Source organism: Suillus subaureus, assembly GCF_016647635.1.
Source record: "Suillus subaureus strain MN1 chromosome Unknown BJ212scaffold_281, whole genome shotgun sequence".
Lineage (NCBI taxonomy): Eukaryota > Fungi > Basidiomycota > Agaricomycetes > Boletales > Suillaceae > Suillus > Suillus subaureus.
Window position 1 is genome coordinate 1 of NW_024538837.1, and position 16,581 is coordinate 16,581.

Here is a 16,581-nt window from a genome sequence, read left to right on the forward strand (position 1 = left end):
TCCACCGATTCCCACGGTGTGGGCTCAAATGAAAGCCCTGAAGCCATACTACAATGTGGTATAAGCATGTCCTTGAGGCATTTGTTCCTTCTCACACAATATCATAGATAGTGAAAAATGTCAAAACATGTGGACAGTTTTTTGAGCCACTGTAAGTATCTATAATCCTCTGGAATGAATGGACTCACATGACATAGACACTTCTGATGCAGCCAGAACATCAATCTTAGGATCAGCAGGATACAGCCAACTCATCCACATCAATATATATCCTCAGGCCCAAGGTACAAATCTGGATCAATGGGAAAACCTGGATGATCAGCTTGAGCCAGAGGTGATTGATCTGCAAGGGTTTAGTGAGCATGCATGGTGATCCTCAATCCTAATGAATGGATAAACTCACCAGGTATTGCAGCCAAGACATCTGGTGATCCGGATGAAGGAGAATCATATTCTATGTCATCATCCAGCCCTAGGTATAGATCATCTAAGGGATACCTGGTAAATAGATAAGGCATGATAAAAATACAACACACCTAGTGATGCCCAGGACACAGTGGACTCATCCACATCCATTGAATTGTAGTCGGTCACTGGAGGGTCATTGAATCAAACAGCTGACTGTCATATCCCGTATGCCAGACATAGATCCCATCATATTCCCACGCTTTCCAGACCTATTTCCGGACCCCATATCCAACTCATTCCTGGATCCCCTATCCTGTTCACCCTACACACATTCCATCCAGCAAGACATCCAGACTTTACCTCCTCTCAGATTCCAGACTACATCCACCACCTCACATATCTCAGTCCTGTTTCCATCCTGCCTTCTGGATCCCCAGATCTCCAGACCTCTGGATATTGACTGTACTATCTCTGGACCATTCCCACCCTCCATCCGAGATCCTGCACCTATCCCCATTTAGGCATCTCTGCCTTTCCAGTTCTTGGTTATCTCTGTTTCTGTCTTGCTGATTGATCCTTGTACTAGTTTCATCTCTGAGTTCATTACTTATGTTCCGTCTTACTTACCAATGTGTTTCCACATGCTCATACATAGCCTTACTCTGTTGCTTACTGATCCTCTCAGATATCCTCTAGTATATAACCCCTGTACAATTCCTGTAGAGTCCTCAGTCTGAATATCATCTTAGATCCTGTTCATCACCTTAGATCTGCCCAATTATCTTCTGGACTTCAGTCCATCTGAGTCTTGTCCTTTTCCGTAAGGCCTAGGGATGGATTCCCTAGGCTGGAATTCTGTGTGATAGAGAGGAGAGCCTTTTCTTCCTTGTTACTGACCTGAGATGAGCTGTCTTGAGAATATTTCTCACAGTGTGTGAAGAGACAGGGAATGTGATGGTGGAATTGATGTAATAGGTGACCTGGACAGCATTATCAGCCTTTCCTGTAGTGATATGTTGAATAATAGCCCTCCTATCAGTAGAGGTGAGCTTGGATGGACACCCTTCACAGAAGTTTTCCTTGTCTGTGTGACTTTCTTTGATGAACTTGGCCACAGTGGACTTGCATACTCCAGTTCTAGAGGAAATTTGACAAGCAGAGAGGCCAGAATAGGAAAGAGAGAGGATATTATCCCTTTGAGCAGGGGGGTGGCTTTCATGGTGAATATAACCATGACATATGGAAATTTTTGGTTTGTATAGTTAGATATGGTTTTAAAATAACATAATGACACCACTTCATAATTTATATCATAGTGGTATGATTTTTGTGGTGTCATAAATGATGATTTATATAGTTTTAATATGTGCTCAAAAAACTGCCTGTATGAGTCATGATTTTGTAAGCCTTGTATCTCCACCATATCTCCTCTGATTCTCACAATGTGGTGCTCAATCCAAAGCCCTGAAGCAGCACTACAATATGGTATTAGCATGTCACTGAGGTCTTTATGTATTCTCACACAATATTGTAAATAGTAAAAAATGCAAAAACATGTGGACAGTTTTTTGAGCCACTGTATGGATGGTCTATTGGTAAGTAGAAACAGATCACAACTAATGAAATGGAAATGAAACATAGGTAATGGATCAGGGGGCAGGACAGATATACAGATAACCAAAATACCAGAGTTAGGGGATTACTGAAAAGAGATGAGCGCTGGTTGTGGATTTGGATGAATTGTGGACTGGACCAGATGAGTGGACAGATTGGATGACGAGATGTTGGAGGGAGATAAGATGTGGATAGGATCTGAGATGAAATAAGGATCGGATCTGAGATCCAGATATGTGGATATGACAATGAGAAAGGACTATAGAATGCTTGGCAAAGGCTGTGTTAAGACCATAACACTGCCATGTTTTGTAATAATGTTTGGTAAGAGCTGTGTTAGCACTGCCTTGTTGCTGTGCTTTACCAATCATCATCTTTCTAATCATAGTATCAATTTGTCAGGTTCCACAGCTTTGGATGCATAGATACAAATAAAGTGGCATAAAATGTTGACACATGTTTATTTCATATGCAAGAAAGATAAGTGGCATAATCATGACCATGTATGAAACAAGTTTCATGTGTGTCAACAGGTGGGCTGAGGTAGTCATATATTATATAGATGGGTGGGTTGACATGGTAGTATATTGTACAGACAGGTGGGCTGAGAGTGTGGTGAGATATTTATTATATAGATGGGTGGGCTGACATGGTAGTATATTACATAGACAGGTGGGCTGACATAGGGGTATATTACATAGATGGGTGGGCCAATGTAGGGGGATGTTATATAGACAGGTGGGCCAAGGTAGTGAGATATTGTGTACATGGGTGGGCCCAGATACATATCATATAGACATATGTGCCAAGGTATTGGTATACTATATGGACACATAGGCTGAGGTGGTGATATATATTATATCGACAGGTGGGCCAAGGTAGTTGTTATCATATACACAGGTGGGCCCAGGTAAATGAGTGCAATAAACATAACTGGGCTTAGATAGTTGGATAACAAATGAATCAGTGTGCTGATGTAGGCACCAGAAAATCGAACACATGCAGTACATACCCACTATGAGTGCATATACCTACCATTGACCACCAAAACCTGAAGCCTGAAAACCTGAATACACCATGTCTGACAATCACCAATCACCAAGTCCTGAGGCCTTAAAGCTGAATCCTGGTGTGCAACATATCCAATTTTCTAACATCACAAATCACTGAGTCTCAAAACCCAAACACCCCAAACTCGAAACTCACAAAAATGTATATCATGTAAAATTTCTATTTCCTCACAAATTTCACTGAGTGCTGAGTGCCAAACCCAGAATACCTGAAACCTGAGACTCAATGATACAATTCACTGAGTGTTAAGTACCAAAACCTGAAACCTGAAACCTGGATATATGTTTTGTAGTACCGGGTTTCAGGTTTCAGTACTCAACACTTGGTGATTTGTGCAATGAAATGAAAAATCCACATGTTATACATTTTTTTGAGATTTGGTTTTTGGTTTTTGAGTTTCAAGTTTCAAGTTTCAGTTTCAAGTTTTGAGTTTTGGGCTGTAGCACTTGGCACTTGGCACTCAACAATGGACTTGTGTAATATCTTTGAAAAATCACATGTTATATACATTTTTTTGAGTTTTGGTTTTTGAGTTTCAGGATTTGAGTTTTGAGTTTTGGGCTTTGGGTTTCAGCACTCAGCAATTGGTAATTCAATTTTACAGTTGTGGCAGAGGTAAAATTCATTTAAACAAAATCTATAGAAATCTATCACTATGGAATTATGTAGCCATGTCAACCTCAGCCAAATAACCCTCACAAGAACCTTCAACCTTCACCTCAACATCCATATCATCACCAGAATCATATTCTGGGACAAGGTTGCGCAGACCAGCCAGGCCCACAATTTCCCTGGAACTCTGGGGACCCTTGGGAGTTGGCAATGGGTCTGGTAGTGGTTGAACTTGGCTGAGCTCAAACATGAAACCCTTGATGATAGAGGAATCCCTGAATTTCAGGGGTGTGGGCTCCATCCCTGGCATCGACAGATCAATGAGAGGAGGGAGTGCTGATTCAGGGGGTGAAATGGACTCCAGGACAGCTTGATCAAGCAACAACAATGTTGCATTGGCAGGAGTGTCAGGCAGTGGAAATGATGGATGGTGGTTGATGATCTTGCATAGAAGGCTTTCATGGAGGCATTGCAGGGTATCAATCATACCACCCTGCTCAACCACAAGAGCCTCAAGAGTGGTAATTAGAGCTGCACCCTCCCAAATCACCATCAACATGGCATGGAAGTCTGGCATGGGCACATCAAGTGCTGCAGGAGGCACTGCCAAGCTCAAAGACACAATTGCTACAAGAGAATAATAAGGTGAGATGGTCATAAAAAGTTCAGGGGACTTACAAGCTGGTGCAGGTGCAGGTGCCTTGACAGCAGTGATTGTCTTGCTGTGACCACATGTCTGCATCTGTGGTGTTGTCACACCAGAGACACTTGGAGTGCCAGACAAGCCACATGATTGACTGTGCATTTGGGCCTTCAATTGGGTGGTGGAAGGAGCTTTTGACAGTGTCCTCGACCTCACCCTCCATGTGGTCAACTGACCTTGAGAGCATTTTGGCAGGGTTCCAAGAGTTGTGGAAATACATTTTACCTTTTTTGTTGTGCAGAAGACACATGACAGACACCCCTTTCCACTCCTCCGGTCATACCGAGTGGTGTGGGGTAACCCTTGCTTGTTGCAAGCCTGGCATGGGTTGTTCTGTGGGTTCCATTAGCCCATGGACCCACTCCATTGATTCAAAGTACTCACCAGTCTGGGTATGAGGATGTCATCTGCATCAATGACTGGTGGTGCCTCCACCAGGGTATTCAACATCAATTGCGAGGGCTCCATCACCTCTGGACATCTGCCAGCAATTGCCTGATAAATTGTGAGCATGGATCTGGGTGCCAGCTGCATAAATTAGACTTACCATAGCAGGGCCGAAGGGTTTCTTCTTTGGGACCTGGGGTGAGCAAGGTGATCCAGACATCCTTGACACAATTGTGGGGAGGTCTGGATGGATGACCTCTGGCATGCCACCCAAAGCTGGCTACAAGACAGTCAATAATAGTGAAAAAATGAATCAGACAACATACCTTGATGATTGAGTCTTCATCATTTTCCAACTCCACAAACTGCCTTGACTTCATAATGTAAGTTGACTTCACCCACTTATGACCCTTCATTGCCAATTTCAGTGGTTGGGAGGAGGGTGCTGGAATCATTGGCAATTTCCTCTTCCTACTCCCTTCTGCTTCTGGCTCCAGGTCCACAACAACTGCCTTACCTTTCCCCTTCTCCTAGGACTCAGTGGTCATGTTGGTGAAAGACCTGGCAATATTGCTGGTGACAACAGATGGGGAGGGAAGGTCAACTGGAATTGGACCTACCAAATTAGCAACCTCAAGGGGGAGATCAAACATATGGTCCCCTGACACCTCCCAGGCAACAACCTTGCTGTGCCAGCTGTGCCTTAACAGACAAGGATCATTATGGCTGATGCTGTGCCAGTTGGGCCAAACCTGGGGGGTCATGCTCCAAACTCAAAGTAACTCTTTGGAGCATGATAACACAATCCCAGGAATGCATGGTGCATCCACATGCTCCCAGATGGCCTTAGCCTGCCTGGACATTAGAGAAAACAGAAGAAACAAACAAAAAGATTCACATACCACAAGTTCAGTAACCTGTGATGTCAAAGTAAAGTGACTGTTGCCTGGCAGAAGTTGCCAAGCGCCGCAGATGATGGCCAAGATCTGGGCAGTGATTGCCTTGAGACTGGTGAAAGAGGTGTCAACTGGAGTAGACATGGAGATTGATGTGAAAATGTTGAAATCAGATGTAACAAGGATGGAGTTTCAGAAGAAACAAGGCAATTGATGGGTGATCTATAAAATAGTTGATTGTTTGTCTTTGTTTGGTCATGGTTCAACTTTCAGCAGTTGCCTGCCTTGTGTTGAACTTCAAAGTTATCAATTATCAGTCAATCAGTCAATCAGTCCCTCACACAACATGAGCTCACATCAAATAGTTCAATTGAATGAGCATCCAGTGACTGAATATAATTCAATGGATGTGGATAATTCAACTGAGTCCCAGATATCAACAGGTATGTTCTATTTCTATTATACCTTATCTATTTACTGGACATGCCTTAGATGATTTATACCTTGGGCCAGATGATATCATAGATTATGATTCTGTCATCCAGTGGTCTGGATGTGTTGGTTTCAATCCCTGGTAGGTTTATCAATTCAATAGGATCAAGTATGACTATCCATGTTCACTAAAATCTTACAGATCAATCACTTCCAGCTCAAGCTGATCAACCAGCTCTGCACATCGACCTGGACTTGTACCTTGGGCCTGATGATGATCTGATCGATTGTGATGATGAGCTGGAGTCTGCTAATGCTGATAGGGATGCTCCAGTTGCACCAGAAATATCCATGTCATGTAAGTTAAACCATACTATCACATTATTGATACTTAATTCATCTTCCAAGTGAATGAAAAATCTGCCAAATGTCATTCAGCAAAGCTGGATCTCACTAATGAAGAACTGTTACAACTGAGCTAAGTCTGCAGCAGGCAAATGAAGTGAGGGAGTAATGTGGAACTTGGATTGGGGCTCGCACCAAGCCTGCTGCAACCAGTGGGCATTTGATGGTACAAGTTCACAGCAATCAATCTAGCTGTAAGGGCTACAATTGATTATTGACAATTATGACAGCGAGTCATCAATCATTCTCTTTTCAAGGCTAAGGATGTTGGCAGCAACAAGCTCCAACAAAGGTACTTGATAAAGAGGAGAGCTTGCTTAGGGCTCAAGGAGTAGACAGTATGAACCAAGTAGATTCAAGTTAGAGAATACAAGTGCTACCTGTAAGGTATATATACCATTGGAAGGGATAAGGGCAGGTCTGCTGCATTAGTGGTAAGGGTAGAGGGTGAATGAGTCACAATGAGTCAAGATACCAAAGTAAGTAGAAAGTACCAGTTGAGTGGTAAGGGTAAAGGGGACACGAGTCATGGTGGGTCATGACAAGTCAGAATACCATAGTAAGTAAGAAGTACCAGTTGTGCAGTAAGGGCATAGGGTTGGTGAGTCATTGGATGAACCGAAGATAAGGTACAACCAACTAAGTGGTTGGTGGAACAATCAAGAGAAAATGATAGAACAATCAAGAAAAGAGAAAAGGGGCAATTGCCTGAAGAGGAAGGAGTCCAGTGAGGGCATGAGGCAGGAAAATGAATAGGGGCCAAACAAGTAGATGTTACTGTAACAAGAACTGCATTTGATGGTTCAGGAGTTCCAGCCATTCAGGTCATATGAACACACAGGATGTGAGTATCTGATATAGTACATTATTTATCTTTCTGCTTATTTTTCTGTGAGTGCAATCAATTCAAGGTCAACTTAGTGACTACAAACAATGTCATGGAAGTCTTCCTGACCCTTCCATACAACAACTACTCAAGGCTGAGCAACCATTCTGAATGGCTTGGGCAGAAGCATCTGACAAACTCCAAAGAGCTGATGTGGGACTCCAGAGGATGCAAAGAGCTGAACAGGTGAGTGTCAAAATGCTCAAGGTAGTAGATTCCCTGATTCATTGGTTTGAAGATCAAATTCACATGTAAACTACTGGACCACTGAAATCTTTCATTACTCTGCCATTTCCAATAGATCTACTGAGGATCATTAAATCCTGAGTGTTGAGCACTGAAGTGAGATGTAAATAAATTAAACAAGTAATCTATCAATGCTCACTTTACCAAACATCACCCATCAATTACCAGGGATCACCAAGTCCTGAGTGTTGAGCACTGAATGCCAATTGCATAACATTGAGATGTACATAGATGCAGACAGTGTGGTATAAGTCCATTACTTCCTTCCCCTTGCTCTAGTAACTCAAGTAGTACTGTCTGATGGCTTCTGCATTGACTTACTCTGGGTTGTCCTCGCCGGTGCCTCAATCACCTTCTTCTTTCCCTGCATGGTGTCTCCGCCAGTTAACCCAGCCATGAGGTCATCCATTCATGATGTCAGCAGTGCACCAGTTTTCACAGGCTTGACCAGCTGAGGCTTTGGAATTGAATGTGGGACTGCTGTCCCTTCACATTGTAAAGACTTGCGCCTCTATATTGCCATTATAGGACAATATACCACCCCTTCCCACTGATACTCCAGCTCTGATCCTCAGGATAAGTCACTTGTGCTATTGTATGCTAACGTGCAACCACTGCATGCATGCAAACACACTTGCATGTCCTGTGTGCCCACTCTAAGTCCTCCACTACAGTCCGTCCACCTGTCCATGTCCTTGCTAAAGTCCACTGGTGTGTTCTTATTGTATTCTTATCATTCTGATATATCTTCTGGACCAATTACAGTGCTGTAAATGTGCATGCATGCGCTTAAGTGCCATTACATACAGATAATACTACCTACTTGCTTCACTTCCACACTACAAGCATCACCTAGTGCTCAATATAGAGAAGGGACTTATAGTTTTTTAGAGATTATCCTAGCACTCCCAACCTCTGTGTATTAGCAGTAGTTTGCACATTAGAGCAAATTTAAAGATCCCAAAAGTCCAAATTCATGCGCTACCTGCCTAGGTGCGACTGCTTTGCACCAGCTTGATTTCCTCCTTCACTGGATTTAGTTTCCAGATAGCTTTTACCTCTACACTTTAGACCCCATCATGTGTGCTCTTACTTCCTATTGCCCCAGTGCACTTTCACACACATCTTGACTGTGCTTCTTCCAGCAGTCACACTTCACATGTCCTTTAGCGCCCATTTGGTCTCAGAGTCCCCCTCAGTCATTTTGAGGACCCTCTCTCAGTAGCTGTCCTTCAGGTCAAGTTCTGTCTTGCATCCAGGTCCTGCTGTAGAGTTCCCCCAGTAGTAGTCAGTTTCTCTCTTAGTCCAAAGTCCTCACCTTCACTGGTCTGGTCCACAACTCATCTGAATCCACAACCAGCACTCATCTCCTTTTGGTAACCCCCTGACTCTGGTACTTCAGTTATCTGTATATCTGCCCTGCTCACTGATCCATTACCTATGCTTTATTTCCATTTCATTATTAGTGATCCTTTCCTACTTACCAATAGACTATCCATATGCTCTGTACATAGCCTTGGACCCTGCTGATTGATCATGCTGTTAGATACCTATGGTATATAACCTCCTGTAAATCTCTGTAGCACCTTAGTTCAAATATTATCTTAGTTCTGCTCATTCGTGTCCTCCAGACTTGAGTACCTCTACTCTCATTACCCTCTGAGACTTAGGATTGATTCCTATAGTCTATCTGTATCCGCCTCTGTTTACAACAGTCCATTACTGATAGTTTCTAGTCTGGACTCATCCAGATTAGTCTTACAATACTTATCCTACATCTGTTAAGAACTGGTTTGCTCAAAGTGGAGAGAGGGACTGATTCCAAGGGGCTTGGCCTCAGCTTGTATGCTGTGCCCCTTACCCAAGTATGTGTCCTTCATTTCAGATGAAGTCCAAAGGACTTCCAGAGGCTGGCTACTCTGGTGGAGTGCGGGAGGACCTCCAGAGGAGCATGGGAAACATCTGTGGGAGCATGGGAGAGTTCCAGAGGAGTACAGGAAATACTCAGAGGAGTTCCCACTCCACAGGAAGTGGAGAGACCCCAAGGTAATATCTCTACAGGAAACAGGATGGAAGGATAGGATGGAAGGATGTCCAGAGGTCCGGAAGTATGGAGGACAGGAGGACAGGAGAACAGGAGAACAGGAGAACAGGAGGACAGGAGGACAGGAGGACAGGAGGACAGGAGGACAGGAGGACAGGATGTCTGGAGGTATGCAGGGGAGGACAAGATGTCTGGAGGTACGAGGGACAGGATGTCCAGAGGTCTGGAAGGAATAGGGGCTACATCAGATGAAGTCCGATGTAGAAACAAACAGAGGTAGAGTTGGAGAGACAGGAATTGGACTTAAGTCTGGAAAGAGGGTAAGTGCCAGAAAGGCAAGGCTCTGGCCTAGGGAATCAATCCCTAGACTTGAGACAGAGACATAGGGGACAAATCCAAAGGTCCAGAATTCCAGCCTAGGGAGTCCATCCCTAGGCCTTTATGGAAAAGGACCAACTCAGATGGACTGAAGTCCAGAAGAAGATTGGGCAAGTCTAAGGTGATATTCAAACTGAGGAACTATGTTAAGGTCATACTCAAAGGATAACTGGATCCGAAGGGCCTTGGCCTCAGCTCATGCGCTGTGCCCCTTACCCGAGTATTGCCCCTTATTTCAGAAAGGCAGGACTAACATGTCCAGAAGGTCGGATGAGTAGTGTAATGGATCTGGACGACTTCCAGATGAGGGATAAGTATCATAGGGCTAATCCAGACAAGTCCAGACTAGAAACTAACAGTGATGGACTGTCAGAGACAGAGGTGGATATGGATAGACTATAGGAATCAATCCTAAGTCTCGGAGGGTGACAAGAGTAGAGATACTCAAGTCCAGAGGACAGGAATGAGCAGAACTAAGATGATATTTGAACTGAGGTACTACAGAAAGTTACAGGAGGTTATATACTATAGGTATCTAATGGAATGATCAATCAGCAGAGTCCAAGGCTATGTACAAAGCATGTGGATAGTCTATTGGTAAGTAGAAACAGATCACAAATCATGAAACGGAAATGAAACATAGGTAGTGGATAAGGGAGCAGGATGGATATACAGATAACCAAAATACCGGAGTTAGGGGGTTACCAAAAGGAGACGAGTGCTGGTTGTGGATTCGGATGAGTTGTGGAATGGACCGGACAAGTGGACAGATTGAATGACGAGATGTTGGAGGGAGATAAGATGTGAATAGGATCAGAGATAAGATGTGGATCTGAGATGAGATAAGGGTCGGATCTGAGATCCGGATATGTGGATATGACAAACTACAGGAGTATATACAGGGGTTATATACTGGAGAATATCTAAGGGGATCAGTAAGCAAAGTAGCAGGGCTATGTACAAGCATGTGGAAACACATTAGTAAATAAGATGAAACATAACTAAATGAATTCAGAGATGAAGACTCATACAAGGATCAATAAGCAAGATGGAACAAGAGGTAACCAAAAGCCAGAAAGGCAGAGATGCCTAAATGGGGATAGGTGCAGGATATTGGACAGAGGGTGGGAATAGGTCCGGAGTTAATATCCGGAGGTCCAGAGATCTGGGGATCCAGAAGATGAGGTGGATACAGGACTGGAATATGAGGAGGTGGATATAGTCCAGAATCTGAGACAAGGTGAAGTCCAGATGTCTTGCTGGATGGAGTGTGCATAGGGTGGATGGGACAGGGGGGTATGGATCAGGCTAGCAGTGGAGATCCGATGGTCCAAAGCTCAGGGGTAAATCTGGAGCAGAGTTGATCCTGCTGAGGTGTGGAGCACACAGTGGAAAGGGATCTGGGAATGAGTTGGATATGAAGTGGGGTCCGGACATAGGCTCGGAAGGCGTGGGAATATGATGGAATGTGGGTCTGGATTGTGGGATATGACAAGTAGTGAGTAAATATGAGTTGTAATAATGTAGCGAAAAAAGTTGTAAATGATAATGAAACTATTCAGATGGAATTTGAGATACTTGTGCTGTGAGTGGTGTCAAAATCATGCATAATCATACTCTCTGGAGATGGCCACAATATTTGTTCACTCCCCATGCAGCTTGCATGCCATCAAGTCCTTTTTGATAAGTGTTGATAAATTGTTGAGATCCTATTGCAAATCTAGGTGATTATCATCAACAATCAAATATTGATGTAAGAGGCCATGAAACCTTAGCACAGCCGCTCAGACTGCAGCTGCAGTTGCCAGCTGATTGTTTGTTCCCTCTTGCCACTTTGGCTGTAAAGACTCAAAATTCCAGAACATCATCATCAGAGCTTGTACAAACAAACAGGAAAAGCAAAAAAATCTAATTCTTAATTTCAAGATTTTTCATGTAGCCATTAAGGATCTTGCATAGTTGTTGATTAACGGTAAATTTACATGCAATTGTCACACTTTGTCACATGACATAGGATGGATTTGAACAAGCTCTACCTTACAGGACTGGGATATGATGAGGTGGATATAGTCCTGAATCCAAGACAAGGTGAAGTCCAGATGTCTTGCCAGATGGAGTGTGCATAGGGTGGACAGGATAGGGTGGTACAGATCAGGCTAGCAGTGAGGATCTGGAGGTCCAGAGCTCAGGGGTAAATCTGGAGCAGAGTCAATCCTGCTGAGGTGTGGAGCACACAGCAGAAGGGGATCTTGGAATGAGTTAGATATGGGGTCCAAACATAGGCTTGGAAAGCATGGGAATATTATGGAATGTGGGTCTGGATTGTGGGATATGATAACATCCAGAAGTCATCCAGATCTGCTATGCTACTCATCTGACCCTCTGGACACATTAGTCTTGTCCTCCTGAAATAAGGGGCAATACTCAGGTAAGGGGCACAGCACATGAGCTGAGGCCAAAGCCCTTAGGATCCATTAGCCCTTGAGTATGACCTTAACATACTCCCTTCATTCATCCTGGTGCTCAGCTCCCCTCTCCCATATCTCTAATGATGTGTCCACTAATTCATACTCCCTTCACTCATCTCACTTGGCTCCCCTCTCCCATATCTCCAATGATACATCTGCCAAATTCATACTCCCTTCATTCATCTCACTTGGCTCCCCTCTCCCATATCTCTAACAACACATCCGGTGCCGAATTCATACTCCCTTCATTTGTCCCAGTGCTCAGCTCCCCTCTCCCATATCTCTGCATCCTCATGAATATGAGGACATCACCTCCACAGAGACCTTGTGCTGGGATCATCTCATTTATGGCCCCTGGTGCACCAGGAGGCACACCCATAGCAAAATCATCATTCAGCTCCAATGATATGATACCATCCTCCATGCCCACTGCCATTCCATCTCCCTCCTGCTCATGGTGAATGATAATATGTGCATCCATATTCACTTGGAGAGGTGCAGGTCCTGGGACTGCATCTGAAACTATACCTACAGTGTGGCATGGATGCTGCTCACATGGCTGCTCACACCTTCATTCTTGCATCCAGCCTTTCCATCGCAATTCCTCAGCTCTCACCACTTTCTCTGCCATCACCAGCCCCTCCATGGGTGGTAGGGTGCCTATTTTTGTTCTTGCTGGATGGGATTCACATTGTGACTGGTCATTCATCCAACTACCCAGTAGTTATTCTAACCTAGGTCCTGTATTCATACTTGTCAATTACTGTATAGTTTCGACACTAGCTTCAAGCCCATCAGCACATGACCATGTCATGCTTAGCTTCATAGCTTCATACCTCAGTGTGACCTGTAACCATGCCTAAATAGGTTTGTTACACTGCCAGTGGCAACTTGCCATTGCCATCTGCAACTCTGGCAACCAGCACAGACTTCTGTGCTCCTACAAGTTGCTTCAGCTTAGTCGACATCATTTCATTGAGCTGCACATCCCACAGGGAAAAGCACTGGGTGGAGACAGTCTTAAAAGGCTGCATGTCACATCTGTAAGCTCCATTTCCCTCTAATCATGCAATCTGAAACTGATGTGTTCATCGCCTCCGAGTGGCTTTCATGTGGCCACGTCTTTGAGCAGATGACTCTTCCTCCCTCTGTAAAGCATGAAATCAAATGCTTGTTGGCCATTCCAGCTCCCATTCAATCAACCATCCCTTCACAAACACTGTCCATCACACAACTCCTTGACATTAATCTTCCTGCTTCACTCAATTGCAAACTCAACTCAAACACCATCACATTCTCGTCATGCCTGGTACTTGCCTGTGTTCCCGACTTGGACAATGTTTTGTCATGGACAGTCCCTCCTAGTGGCACAACTCAACTTCAAGATCTCTTATGCAAACACACACACTTACTGGGCGACATTTCTCCTCATGTGTGAGTACATCACTGACATTTTGGTGCCTTATTGGGAGGAGCAGAAAGGACTTGTTGGTGCACCAGCCAATCAGGAGTGTATCTTGCATCTCAATGTCTGGAGTGTGCATCAATCCATTCAGTTTCATACTTGGTTGGATATGACGTACCCTTGGATCAAGTACCGCTTCATCCCAGAGCTTCGTCCTGGGGGGCTGTACAGGTGTTGGTCAGCCATGTGATGTTGGTATTCAATGGCCATTTAAACTCGCAGTCAAACACACACAGCATGCAGATATTGTCAATGAGTCTCTTGCTCGACTTTCCAAGAAGACTTCACCAGCACTTGTCCGACTTGACATGATAATTGGTACTCTTCGCAATCAGTCATTGCAGTGGGTCATCAATGGGTATCACGCCATAAACAAGCCTGAGCTTGTGAAGCAGGTCTGGCCATCATCTCTCTCTTTATCATTGTTGCATAGCTAACTCAGTATTGTTCCAAATAGGCATTCTTCATGTGTAAAGCTGGGAAGGACTTCAATCTCTTGTTCAAAAGTCTTGCAAGTCATGAGGCATTACAACATCTGTGGGAGGTCCAGCAGAATGATAAAGCTGGGTGGATCAGAATTGCAACTGCTCAGTATGAGACCAGTGTCAGAGCTGCCAATGAGCTTGAGCTCACAGGAGATGTGGATGCAATTAGCACTGAACCTCCTTTTGACAGCATCAATGAGCAAGACATCGATGCCAGTGATGTACCCATGGAGGTGCTTATTGATCACCTTGCATCAGGGGGCATGCGTGCTGTGGTCTGTCCTCTACAAACCACTTGGAAATCTATAGCATTGGTGAAGATACTGATTTAGGTATAGAGGGCAGTGTTAGGGATGCTTAACAGGGGTGTGGAAAGTGTAGACAGATCACAAACAAGATGTACAACGACTTCTGGACCCATTAGAGTAATTTGTATATTTTTTTTTCTGTTTTTACCATATGTCACAAATTAGCTTCACCTCCCAAAAATTTGCATGATGGTCACGCCAAATAGGTTCGATTCAACAGAGGCTGTGACATGTGATGAACCTAGTGTCGAAACTATACAGTAGGTTACAAAAATCTCTTATCACACTTAATTTACTTTTACATCTTATTAGCAACATTTGTTTGAATCACGTCTGCAAGAAGTGGGTACCAGTAAAATAAGTGACATCAGAGCTTTCCTTTTTCTACTCAGCGAGATCAGTAATACAAATCAGTCATTTAAGTGCAAAAAGGGACTTGGAGATTTTGCTGATGATCATACAGGTTCTGGTCATGAGTCAAGAATTGGTATTTGTAATGTAGGATTATGATGCAGGAGCTCGGACGTTCGAGTCTGCGGCAAGTATGACTGTATAGTCGATGAACCGCCAGACACACAGTACTGAACTCTGGGTCCTGTGCCTTTCGTGGCTCCAGAAAGTTGGAACGACATATTCACTCTAGAAGCGGGATTTGGATGAGATTGTAATTAATTAATAAGTGGGGCGTCGGGCGTTATTAAATTTCCACTACTTCTTGCTGAGTGCTTGCAGTTGTACGAACTCGTAATAATCTCCTCTCAGCGCAAGAAGCTCATCATGGGTTCCAGATTCGCTGACTCTGCCTTCCTTGATGAAAATGTCTGCAAAGTAGTGAGAGGTGTTCACGAATGCCAGCTCTCGATTGACTCACATGCGATCAGCGTTCTGGATAGTCGAAAGGCGATGGGCGATAGCAATGGTGGTGCGACCTTTCGCAGCTTTGTCAAGGGCTTCTTGCACGACTTTCTCTGAGTTTGAATCAAGGGCTGACGTAGCTTCGTCGAGCAGGAGAACCTTTGGATTCCGAAGGAGTGCGCGAGCGATTGCTATACGTTCTGGATGTGATTTCAGCGCACGAAGAAAACCATCTGTCAATGAATGATACACACGCTTTTGACCCCCCGAAAGCTGGGATCCCTTGCCACCGACTTCGGTATTGAACCCACTATTGTTATAATGTCAGTAAGTCCCGAGTGTGCGCAGAATTGAGATCTCACTCTGGAAGTGATTGAATAAAATCTAGTATATTGGCATCGCGGCAAGCAGCCTCAATCTCTTTTTGTGTGACCTCAGATTCTGGTTTGGAGGCACCGAGCAAGATATTGAAGTGGATAGTTCCCGCATACAAAGTCTGCAAGGCAAGTAGTCAGCTCTCTCCACCAAGAGATTAACATCACGAGTATATTCACAGGCTCTTGCGACACAAGTGAAAACTGCTGTCGATATGCCTGAACGTTGAATTCGTCGATAATCTCTCCATCGAGCGAGATCTGTCCGGAAGTGGATCGTAGAAAACGCTCTAGTAACTGGACACTAAATGAACTTTCAGATGCCTGTTCGAATACGGTACAGTGCGAGACTTGCACTGTGCTTTTACCGCAACCGCTAGAGCCGACTAAGGCAACATAAGTTCCAGGTTCGACGGTAAGCGAGAGGCCACGAAGAACCCGGAATCCGGGACGGGTAGGATAGTTGAAATGAATGTTCTCCAGCTGGATGCGGCCCTTGATAGTTTCGCTCAGAACACTTTTGCCTTCAGTTGACTCTGCATCA

The 16,581-nt window shown here is 44.2% G+C and overlaps 2 protein-coding genes across 2 annotated transcripts; one reads left to right on the forward strand and one right to left on the reverse strand.

Annotated features, from left to right (window-relative positions):
* Positions 1–260: 260 nt before the first annotated feature.
* BJ212DRAFT_1489462 (uncharacterized protein) lies at positions 261–518 on the reverse strand (the record flags this gene model as incomplete). The annotated part of the gene is made up of 2 exons (XM_041341419.1): positions 261–343; positions 404–518. 2 exons carry the CDS (start codon positions 516–518, stop codon positions 261–263), a joined length of 198 nt encoding a protein of 65 aa, XP_041185313.1.
* Positions 519–6,037: 5,519 nt separating this feature from the next.
* BJ212DRAFT_1306383 (uncharacterized protein) lies at positions 6,038–6,605 on the forward strand (the record flags this gene model as incomplete). The annotated part of the gene is made up of 5 exons (XM_041333815.1): positions 6,038–6,134; positions 6,184–6,265; positions 6,287–6,306; positions 6,341–6,481; positions 6,532–6,605. 5 exons carry the CDS (start codon positions 6,038–6,040, stop codon positions 6,603–6,605), a joined length of 414 nt encoding a protein of 137 aa, XP_041185314.1.
* Positions 6,606–16,581: the final 9,976 nt, after the last annotated feature.